This window comes from Colletotrichum paranaense (genome assembly GCF_030867605.1).
Source record: "Colletotrichum paranaense strain IMI 384185 chromosome Unknown Scaffold_3.1, whole genome shotgun sequence".
NCBI classification, from domain to species: domain Eukaryota; kingdom Fungi; phylum Ascomycota; class Sordariomycetes; order Glomerellales; family Glomerellaceae; genus Colletotrichum; species Colletotrichum paranaense.
In genome coordinates this window covers 3027501-3038630 of record NW_026848961.1, presented here as the reverse complement: position 1 = coordinate 3038630, position 11130 = coordinate 3027501, and the positions used below count along the sequence as shown (strand labels likewise).

Genomic DNA, 11130 nt, shown 5'->3' with positions numbered 1-11130 from the left:
GTTTTGGGCGATTTTTGGTGGGGAATGTACCCCCTCAACACCACATGGTGATAGTGTCAAATGCGACGTAGATGATCACGGGCAAGGGGTTCAGAGGCGCGCCCATCATATCATTTGGATTTTAGACGTATAAATAAGCAAATCATGTAGGTAAAATATCCTTGGCTTCCTCGTAGCTATGAGCTGTAGGACTTTGAGGTTCCTTGAGGTTCTTTGTACCGCAGAAACCAGCTCAGCATGGTTGCTCTGAGAGCATCACTTGCGGCATTGGCCGGCATCGCGGTCTTATCCTCTGCATCGGCGGTGGAGAAAGATGTGACGCCAGTTTTCGAGAAGACAGATGTTCCCGGCGCATTCATTGTTGAGTTCGCCGACGATCAAGTCAGTTCGCCAGCTTCACCTGCACCCATTGGCGATTCTCTAACAAGTCACAGGATGGCACTGGATTCCTCAGCCAGCTGGAGACAGAAACCGGCGCGACCAAGATCTCGCAGCGCCTCAACCTCCACTCCAAGATCTTCAAGGGTGTCTCCATTCACGTCGAGGGCTCCGATAATGAGACAGCCTCGAAGATCGCCGGCCTCCCGCAAGTCAAGAAACTCTGGCCCGTCCCCCTGATCAGCGTCCCAAAGCTCGACATCACCTGGACCGGCAAAGACAAGACTCCATCCAAGTACAAACGCCAAATAAACTCCACAGATAATTGGCCACCCCACGTCATGACGCAAGTCGACAAGCTCCGTGCAAAGGGCTTCATCGGAACAGGTCTCAAGATTGGCATCGTGGACACAGGCATCGACTACACCCACCCCGCCCTAGGCGGCTGCTTTGGTCCAGGATGTCTCGTCGAGTTCGGATCCGATATCGTGGGTGACGCTTATGACGGCACGAACGCGCCCGTCCCCGATGCGGATCCCTTCGAGAACTGTCTCGGCCACGGCACCCACGTCGCCGGTATCATTGCTGCCATGGAGAACCCCATGGGCTTCACCGGTGCGGCGCCTGGGGTGAAGCTGGGCATGTACCGGACCTTTGCGTGTAACGGCCAGACGACTGGCGATGTTCTGCTTGCAGGCGTTATCAAGGCCTTTGAGGACGGCAGCGATATCATCACTGGATCCATCGGAGGTCCTAATGGTTGGGCTGGAGAGGCGTTTGCCGTGACTGTCTCGAGGATCGTGGATGCCGGCGTTCCTTGCACTTTCGCCGCTGGCAACGAGGTTGGCGGTACAGAAGGCCTGTTCGGAATCAGCACGCCGAGCACTGGTGACGGGGTGATGTCCATATCATCCTACCAGAGTCAAGGAGCGGATAGTGAAGGAAAGGTGTCAGCTTTTACGAGCTGGGGTCCGACCTTCGAGCTCAAGCTTGCGCCGAGTTTTGGGGCTCCCGGTGCCGGTATCTTGAGCACCTGGCCTGTTGCTCTTGGTGAGTATGCTGAGGCATCTGGTACTTCCATGGCAACTCCTCTAGTTGCCAGTATTGTAGCTCTTGTATCTCAGGTAGGTTTCTGCAGCGAGAACGACGTCTTTCTGGCCAGGCTAATCAGACTGACACCGAACAGGCACGGGGAACTAAGGATCCCGACTTGATCAAGAGGCTGCTTGCCTCAACCGCAAAGCCAAACCTCTCACAGAATTACGGAGTCGACAATATCGAAGCCGGCCTCGGCCCTGTGCCACAACAAGGAGCCGGCATGGTACAGGCCTACGACGCAGCGTACGCGACATCAGTTCTCAGCGTAGCCAGTCTCTCGTTCAACGACACCGACAACTTCATCTCCGACACCACGTTCACTATAACCAACGTCGGAGACACAGCGGCAACGTATAACGTATCCCACATTCCTGCCTTGACCGCCACCACTCTCACGGACATTTATCGTCAGAGCTCTCCCGAGCTCTTCACGACGTACGCGACTCTGACCTTTGAGCCATCCAGCTTTAGCTTGGAACCCAACGCTACCGGTGAAGTTCGCATCAGCGTGGTTCCTCCCAAGGGTTTGGACGCCGCGACCCTCCCACTGTACTCTGGATGGGTCGCTCTCAACGGGACCAACGGTGACGGCGAGATCGCGCTATCGGTCCCCTACATCGGCGCAGCTACATCTATGAAGAACATCACAGTCTTGGCTGCAAATCGCCTCATTTTCAGTCGCAGCGACGACCCAAGGAGCCCAGATGTACCCGCAAACACCACATTCCAGCTTCCCGCTCCGGCTGCGCATCCTGACTGGGCCTTACCCTTGGCAAACACTTCGGGCCTTATTCTCCCCCTTGGAGCGTTCCCTAACCAGTTCTTGTGGCTGGTTATGGGAAGCTCCGAGGTTCGTCTCGAGGCCGTGCCAGTCGCGTCTCCAGCGTCTGAGACCAGTTCAGATGCCAGAGATAACGGCCTCGGTGTGGCGACCCTTGGAAACGTAGCTGGATATCCCATGACCTATGTAAGGCCCATTGGCTGGATGAGCCCTTGGGATGGTAGCTTGGCGGATGGTTCTTGGGCGCCAGCTGGCAGATACCAGCTCAGCATCTTTGCGCTGAAGATCATGGCGGATAGAAGCTTGCCGGAGAGCTGGGATCGGTATGATTCCCCAGAGTTCATCATTCGTTACGTAGATGCATGATAGATAGGCTCTCAGTACACATGAGTAAGATGGAGGGAACAGCTCTGCGCGATGGTGAAAATTTGGAGACTCTTGTAATAATTCAATCATTTCCTCTGACCGCTCATGCCGTCGGCCTTGAGGTTTTGTAAAACTGGTTTAGCGCCAACTCTTCAAATGCAATAGCTTCGAGTGCCATCTTTTGTACAAATCCAGGATCGAAGTTCTTGTTCAAGTATGTGATGATCATCGAAAGGCCTAGAGTCATGTGAGCATCAACAATGAGCAGGGTGTGAGCGATAAAAGTCTTACCAGCTCCGGCTCCACCTCCAGTCCACAGTTCGCCCTTCTCCTCGCCCTCATACTCCTTCTCCTCAACGACCCATCTCTGGTCAAGCCACTCAGTATCAGGGTGGACCTGCCTCACGTATGGCAAGAATTCGCGGTTCGTCGTGCACTTCTTGCCCTTCAGCACCCCAGCGCTAGCCAACCAAGGGCTACCGATGCACGTTGTCAACCAGACCTTGGTCTTCGGGTAGGCTTCCTTCATGAAGCGGTCGGCAGCGGGAGGGCGATGGCTGGGGAGTGGGCCACCGATGAGGACGAGGTCCAGATCTCGAGGGCAGTCGTCGTAGGTTATGTTCGGGACGAACTTGAGACCGGGTGTCATCTCGGCGGGCTCCAGCGTGGACGAGATGAAGTAGAACTTGGTATCTACTGGGTGGTCGGCCCATTGTGCGAATTCGGGATCAAAGTCTTTGACTTTATTGTAGTATTCACGAGACAGGTTGCCGAAGAGATCGATGCCCATGATGTCACTCAGCTGCACGGCCTCCAACATTACGCCGATGCGAATTGACTTTTTAGATCCCAGCGTTGTCGCCATCTTGCCTGTTTGAAGACTGCGTTCTTGGGACGGAATCGGTGAATCAAGTTAGTGTAAAGTGAGTTAAACCACGATGGGGAGCTAGAATCAAGATAAACAGAACAGCGATGCATCAGCCGTAAGAGGTAATAGTTTTATACTTTCCCACAAGAAACAGAAACCAGCCGTCTCCGCACTGATGCAGTGTGCATCCACCTCCCTCCGGCTTTCCCCATCAACGCCTTACTCAGCCGCCCTTGCACATCTTCATACGTAGTACTCAAATCGTTGTAGGGTTACGTTGGTCTCCATTTTCCCCTTACGCTAGGCTCCAAGCCCATCTAACGTCCGATCGTTGAACCCAATCCCCGTCCCCCGAGCCGAGTGGCTTCGGGGCAGTCCTCACCCAAAAGCAAGTACATAGCTTGCGTGATTATTAGCGGCCGCGGCCCCGTGCGCTAGGAGAGGGATAAACGGGTCCAGTGTGCAACTCCGCCGGCCCCGATCCGTGGTTAGCTCCGAAGGGCATCGGAACTTAACAGGCATTCATCCATTCAAGCTGCGGAAGAGTCGAGTCCCGCAATTCGATGACCAGGCATCGCTCGGACGCCAAGATGATGGTTTCGCAGGCTGCATCACCGGATGCTGCCGGATTTGGCATGCTCGTACCCAAAACTACTTCTTCTGCCTTGAGTTAGTAGTTAACATCCTTCTTTCGAGGCAGCACGATTACTGACTTACTGCTATGATCTGAGGCTTATCCCAGATGACGTGGCCCCAAACCGACCCGGCATTGCGGACATGTCTTCTCTTCCCCGGATTCTCTCCTGCCTGCCCCATTGGCTGTCTGGCAGTGTACGTATCTCGGAGCTGCGACTTCGAAGGGCAGGCACGGCGGTGGAAGTGGGGTCTCCGGGAGCCCGGAGGAACTTTGGAACGACGCCCGAAGCCCGACTCCCGTCCTGAGGTAGGTAGTAGGACGACAATGAAACTCTTTCCTTGCGACTGGTACTTGCAAAATTCGCACAAAGAATATCCCCAAATCTTTCAACGACTATTTTGATCGTCAAATCACCAAAAGCCCACATCATCAGAGTAAAACCACCGATTTAGCCTTGACGCCGGGCTTCATCTTTTTCGTTGTGGTTCGCATTTTCTCATCTAGGATCGCTGCCCTGAGAGACCGAGTTCGAACTTTTTGCCAAAGACATAGACATCGCAGTGCAACATGTCCACCGAAGGAGTTGGGCCAGCCGAGTATGCGTTGATACAAGAGTTATTCATCAATCCCAGGGTCTACATCCCTACGCACCTGAAGCATATCGCCAAGCGCTTGCGGGAATCAACCTTTGTTGAATGTACGAATCATCTGGAAGACACGCCTCATCTCCAGTCCTTTGCAGTTCCAGAACCTACTTTCACTCCCGAGATCGATGTGCAAGACGACGGAGCCGACGATATCCTCGCAAAGTCCATCCAAGTATTCCCTTCAGGGGATACTTTCAAGCTTTCCATAGAGGCCACCATGCCCCATATACGATTCTCACACGCAGTCTCGAAGCTGGAGCTGCCGTCCCTAAGAAATGACCTGAGGCACGACCTCAAAGCTCTCGGTCGAGCAGTCGGCGAAGCCCAGTGTCTTGACTTCTTCCGCAAGCCTAACACGTTGCCTCGCGAGCCTGTCGATAATACGAAGGATGAAGGTCTCGGTCTTCCGCTCTCTGCGGTGCACTTTCACGATCAGCTTGCGAGAGGAGCCGAGCTCGACGAGCTTGACTACACCGAGGAAGACCTAGCATACGTTGCAGAGTCAACATTCGTTGATTGGTCCAAGAGGGACTTTGACCAATTGATCGATCTTGAGATGGTTCCAGCTATGGTGGGAATATTTGGTTTGGCGTCATGTAAAGAATCTCGCTAATAATCCGTCCAGGACAGAGTCGAAATCATGACTCCACCACTGATCACCATGCCCTTCGAAGATGTAGAAGATGCAGAGTTGTTCATACCGGATGCCGATGTCTGCGAATTACCTCAGTTTTCAGATCCGGAGAGCCTTCTCGAAGAGGATCTCGAGGAATCCCGACACAACCTAGCCGTGGCCTATGATGATATCAAGTCCCTAGATACCTCAACGTCGGACATTCTTGGCATACCTTCAGACACCCCTAGCTTCGACATCCCCACTCCTCAACGAAAGGGCACAGCACCAGCCATGGAGGTCCCTATCCTGCCCATGTCGGACGACTCTACGTCCAGAAGCGAAGAGAAAGACGCCTTTCGGGCAATCTTACGCGATACTGCTGGATTTGATTCCATTAGCCTTCCAGGACCGTTAAGATCCAGTCCATGCTCGGAGGAAGAGTCAAGATTCAACGAACAATTCAACCTCCTCTTAGCAGAGAAAGCAGACACCCTGGCACGGAAGCTCGAACAAGAGCAGGTCGAGGTAATTGACGCCATTGCCAGAATGCAGCCTCCAGTCCTCGATTTCAGAGCACCTACACTAGATTGGGAGGGAGCTACCCGAGGCCCCGAAGAGATGTTTCTTTGGGTCCGCTGCCAGAACTCCGAGCAGTTCGCTTCGCCACCATGGCCACGGAATCGGCAAGAACAAAAGGAGCTGCGATGGATCCCTTTCCCATCTTCCCTAGGTCTGGTGGAAGTCGGGGAGTCCGTTGGAGATGACAAAGTGTTGCAACGTCTCCTTGAAGGGCGACGATCTACGAGACTACCGACGAGTGCCGATCACGTACGGCAAATACATACACTCAAGGCGATACTTCCAGATGATGATGACGAGGAGATCCCGCTGCCTAATGACGGGGACCAAGCCCACAGTAGCTCACCTTCCACAAGAGAGGACCTCATGCAACTTATTCGAAAACGCAAACAGGAACAAGCTGCCAAAGATGATCACATAGATCAGGTGTCGCCGACTGTGAGCGTTAAGCACCGTCGGACAACTACAACTACACAGTCAAAGTCGACGAGGTCCTTAGGGCAAAGCTTGCTCCTCGGAGTAGATGAGACCAATGCCGCGGGAAACCTACTCGCCAACTACATGGACCTACGAGGTGCGAAACGAGTCACAAGCACATTCGAGCCATTATTCCCAATTACGAAGCGCAAGGATGCTCAAGCTCCAATGTCTGTAGTCGGACAAGTATCATCGAAGCCGAAAGCACAAAAGGCCCCCGTCGATGCTCCTGTCCCGTCCATAGAGCACACAAACAGCCCCTCCCGCATCATCATTTCTACCGCCCTCCCGCGAGGGATCATATCGGCCCTCCAAGCTAACCTATCGGGCATCGATCTCGTAGACCGTGACTTCTCACGACACAACAAACGCGTCTGGTCCCCGAGAAGCGTAGAGACCGTAGTAAAGCCATCCCCGCTATCCTACGAGGCCGACATCATCCCTTCCCCAACAACAGGTATAATCATCACAACTATCCTCAAGGTCCGACAGAAGCCCCTCCCAGGATCCCAAACACAGCTCTCTCAACTCCGCGGCCGCGTAGCAAGAGTCGCACCGCTCTACGAACAACTGACTATCCTCGTCTCGGAAGACAACCCCCTCGCAGAACACATCGGACCGCTCAGCGCAGCCGACGCCGCATCGTACGCCTCCTTCGTCGCTTTCGCATGCTCCCTCAGCAATAGCAGCGGCTGCACCATCGACGTAGTCTACGTGGCCGGCGGCCAAAAGACACTAGCCCACTGGACGTGCGGCCTCGTCTCGACGCACCTCAAAAAAGCATCTCACGACGTGCAGCAAGTCATCATGTCGGAAGAGACGGAATGGGAAGTCTTTCTCCGACGCGCCGGCTTCAACATGTATGCGGCCCAGGTCGCTCTCGCAGTCGTCAAGGGGGGTTATCCAGTCGTAAATGTCGACAGCGACGGCGGCGACGGCAACAATGACCAAGACTGGACGCTCGTGCGGTTCCTGAGAATGAGCCCCTCGGAGAGGGCGAATGTGCTCAAGGGCTTTCTTGGTGGTGGGAGTCTGGTGGACAGAGTCAGTGCGCGTCTGGGCTGAAAGCTGGAAGGGCTGGCTGCGAGTGGAAGGTGTTCGGAAGCTGGCGAACCCATCTGCACATAGTTCGGATGGACTTGTTGAGTATTGTGGAATAAGGTATAGGCGTATGCAGGAGGAATCATACGTACCTTGCGTCGAACCCGCGCGTGATGCGTGTGATTAAGCTTCGCTGCAGACGAGGATCGGTTGGCTCGGGCGAAGGTTTTGCGCGCGGGTTGGGACCACCAGGCGATCTGAATAGGACAAAAACGTCTCATCATCGGTCTGCCGAGACGGCGCTGTCCACTTGCCCAGTGAAAGAACCGTGTCAGGCACACACCTATTATACCTCTTCATTGCAGGTGGCCTTGCAGGTTCTTGTGACGCCGAGGAGACCAAGGGCCAGACATGTCGTGAGCAACTCTGCTGCAATTCTAGCGCTTTCTATTCAGAGAAATGATGAGACAAATTCGAAGAGAACGTTGATATTACAAGTAAGAATAAAATAGAAAATGCTTCCTGAAGCTCGCCTCCTGTTCCAACAATCTTGGTCCACGCCATGTTGAGGCCAGCCTCGGCCCATGTAAGTCGTGACTCTTTTTTGGTGGTCTATGCATGCATATCCGAAAACGCCTTGGCCCTATTTTACATGTAATGATATGGTACAAATAGGTGGTACAAAGAAAGAAAACGGATGAAGACAGTATGTACGCTGCAAGGAAAAGTCGCACCTATCCCTCGCATTCTATATGGCATTGGGAGGAATCTTGTCACCCTTTTCGAGCGCCTGCTTGATGGCTTCAGAGTTGATGACGCTCCCCATGACCTTTGTCAACAGGTCTTCATCAGGCTGCTGGAAGCCCGGGCGGAAAGGCGGCAGGGCCTTGGTGCATTCGGTCAAGTCGTTGATGTTATTGACGCCAAGCAGAGACATGCGGACGTACTCTGTCGCATAAGCCTAAAGTTTAGGTTGTTAGTCTCGGGAAGTCTATCCAGATGGGACGAACGTGTGACGCCGTCAGGAAAAGTCTTACCTCGTTCCACATGAACTGACCGCGCGGCCCCGCTGCGAATGCCTTCCAGACCCCATTGGTGCGCGGATCCTGGGAAACGTTGATGTCGCTCTGGAACTTGAAGACGGCAGGAGGAGCATTGGGGTTGAGTGTCTGCTGGTAGTAGGCGATATCCCAAGTTCCGGGTGTACTGTCTTGGGGCGAGTCGGCGCGCGAGGGATCAACGAAGCGTTGCTGGCTGGTGCTGTGCGCGCCCATCAGGGCGACGAGGCCCGCTGGAGTGAAGGATTTGTCTGCGAAGAGCTTGAACAGCTTGGCTGAGCTGTCGGATGGATCCGGCAAGAGCTTCTTGACCGCGGGCGTTGTAGAGTCTTTGCGACCAACAAAGGTGCGGACTCGGGGTCCCAAGGGGCAGGAGACAGTGGCAACGTTGGACGCAGTCTGGATCAAATCGGCCATGGAGATCTTGTACCTCTTGTACTTGGCAAACCAGCCCTCCATGATATCACAGATCTCCTCAAGGCCTTTATTGTCGGAACGCGTCTTGCACTCGTTGGCAAGAATGATGGAGCCATCGGCGCCAGTGCCGCCGGTAGATTTGGACCAAGACGCCGCGTCATGGAAACCAAGGCGAATAGCACCACGTGCGACATTGTTGCAACGCCCGGCATTGCCCACCATTTGTGCGGCCATATCGTCGGCAATGTACTTCCAGATGCAGCATTCGTCTTCTCTGCACTCCGCCGAGTTCTTGGGCGGAAGATCGGAGTCATCGTAAAAGCTCTTCAGGTCCTGGCCCGGAGCCTCGGCAGTCAAGATGTCCTTGATTGCCTGGCCGGTCGCAGTGAGTTCGCGGCCCCGAAGCGTGGCAAGATCGCCAATGAGCTCTGTCGAAGGACCGCCACCGTCCGCTTGGCGAGCCTCGAGCTTGGCATCGGCCATCATCTTATTGATGTCCATACCGGGGCGAGCAATCACAACACCGGCCAGAGCGGCAGTGATGAGAGACGTAGTCTTCATGATTGTCACGGTCCAACACTAGCGACAACAAACAAAGAATAAGCGATATAAACGATTGGAACGAATCGAACACCGCCCGAAGGTCAGGATGGCTGCAAGTCGAAGCGAAAGGTGGTAGAGCTGAAAGCGAGAGATGCAGTGCTGGCTCGAAATACCGTAACGAGAGCGATTGCCATCGTCAATTATATCTTAGTCGGAGTTCGTTACGGAATGTTCTAAAAAGCTTCTTTGACTTCCGGCTCATGGACAGCCGGCCGCTAGGACAGCAAAATCCCAAGTCTGATTCCTGACATGAGAAGATGTAGATGGAGCAGCTGCACACTTGGTCGTTCAAGTCCGTCCAAGTTACATGTCTCTGAGACAGGCCCCGCGGCAGCGGCGATCCAAGCAATCTTCTCGCTCAACGTTTTGCTTTCGGCCGGTACCGTCGGTCAGCTCTAGGCATCAAAGTTGGATAGCGGTTCCGAAAAATCGCCCAGAGTATCCCTGCCGATGCCATGAAGAGCATACGCGCCTCAGATGCCATCGATGCTGGTTGTGTCCATTCAATCGGCAGGGTCGTTTCGCTCAATGCCCTGCCATGAGTAGATAGACCACGACCTTATTTTGTGGGATCTGATGTCGATCGGAATACGACCGTTGCTTTTCATTGTGGACAATGTAAGCCAAGGGAGGGACGTCTGCACGGCCACTGATAGGCGGTCGATGCGAAAAGTCAGCGGGGAGCCTCGCGATTCCAACCAAAGAGGACATGAACAGCGGGAGCCAGTTGCTCGTCTGAAGGTTATGGTCTTTGTCGGGCTAAGGCTGCAACGTGGGGCATGCTAGTCAGGAACGACAGTGTCTGTCCAGAACGGGGAATAGTCTAATGGCGAGAACGCTTGGTCGTGGCGCCGTTCAAGTCGGACAGAGAAAGTTGTGTTTGAAGGCCTCGCCGGCGGTCCGTGTGACGGAACCAGCGAGGAACTGACGAGGCTTTCCAATATGGAGAGAATGGCGACATGGTGATGGTGGCTTGCAGAACTCAGCTGAAATGTTGTTTGCACAGTCTCCGAATCGGCCGGCCAGGTCGGCGATGACGACACTGCTGAGTTGAATGCGCTGATATCACCCGTTCGGCCGAAAAGACTTTGCATGGATAAGAATACGATGGCATGTGAAGCCTATACTTCGGTCTCTCCATCCGTATGGTCTTGATATCCGCTGACATGAGCTCGGGTATGCGAGGCACAAGCTGGTCTCTCAGCCTCTGGAGTCGACATTTACTTCAAGCACCTGCGGCTGACCTCTTGGTCCCTCCCACAACACGGCCTGAGCCAGTTTCCACGTCCTCACTCCACTTGTCGAGTTCCATCTGATTCGCCGGGCAATTCTTGATCCGTGTGGCTGAACAGTCTGGAGGGACAGAATAGCTCGGATGACTCTGGGACTCGACGCTCCTGTTGATCGGCGGCGGAACCGAATCTGCACAGAACGACGTGAATATGGATAAGCAATGGGTGTCTTGGTTTCTTTTCAGTAATTTTACGCCGCATCAACATCTGCGGCATGCCATGCAAAGGGATACGCTTTTTAGCTATTCGTAGATCTTGGCTTCAGTCATCCG

At 54.1% G+C, this 11130-nt stretch overlaps 4 protein-coding genes across 4 annotated transcripts; 2 read left to right on the top strand and 2 right to left on the bottom strand.

The window, feature by feature from the left end:
• Window positions 1–237: 237 nt before the first annotated feature.
• CPAR01_04599 (subtilase) lies at window positions 238–2623 on the top strand (the record flags this gene model as incomplete). Its single annotated transcript, XM_060488879.1, has 3 exons — window positions 238–381; window positions 435–1502; window positions 1565–2623. The coding sequence occupies 3 exons, from the start codon at window positions 238–240 to the stop codon at window positions 2621–2623; spliced, it is 2271 nt and encodes a 756-aa protein (XP_060353085.1).
• A 103-nt stretch (window positions 2624–2726) lies between these two features.
• On the bottom strand, window positions 2727–3488 carry CPAR01_04598 (DJ-1/PfpI family protein; the record flags this gene model as incomplete). Its single annotated transcript, XM_060488878.1, has 1 exon — window positions 2727–3488. One exon carries the CDS (start codon window positions 3486–3488, stop codon window positions 2727–2729), a length of 762 nt encoding a protein of 253 aa, XP_060353084.1.
• Window positions 3489–4695: 1207 nt separating this feature from the next.
• On the top strand, window positions 4696–7512 carry CPAR01_04597 (uncharacterized protein; the record flags this gene model as incomplete). The annotated part of the gene is made up of 2 exons (XM_060488877.1): window positions 4696–5346; window positions 5401–7512. 2 exons carry the CDS (start codon window positions 4696–4698, stop codon window positions 7510–7512), a joined length of 2763 nt encoding a protein of 920 aa, XP_060353083.1.
• Window positions 7513–8236: 724 nt separating this feature from the next.
• CPAR01_04596 (peroxidase) lies at window positions 8237–9524 on the bottom strand (the record flags this gene model as incomplete). The annotated part of the gene is made up of 2 exons (XM_060488876.1): window positions 8237–8449; window positions 8526–9524. 2 exons carry the CDS (start codon window positions 9522–9524, stop codon window positions 8237–8239), a joined length of 1212 nt encoding a protein of 403 aa, XP_060353082.1.
• Window positions 9525–11130: the final 1606 nt, after the last annotated feature.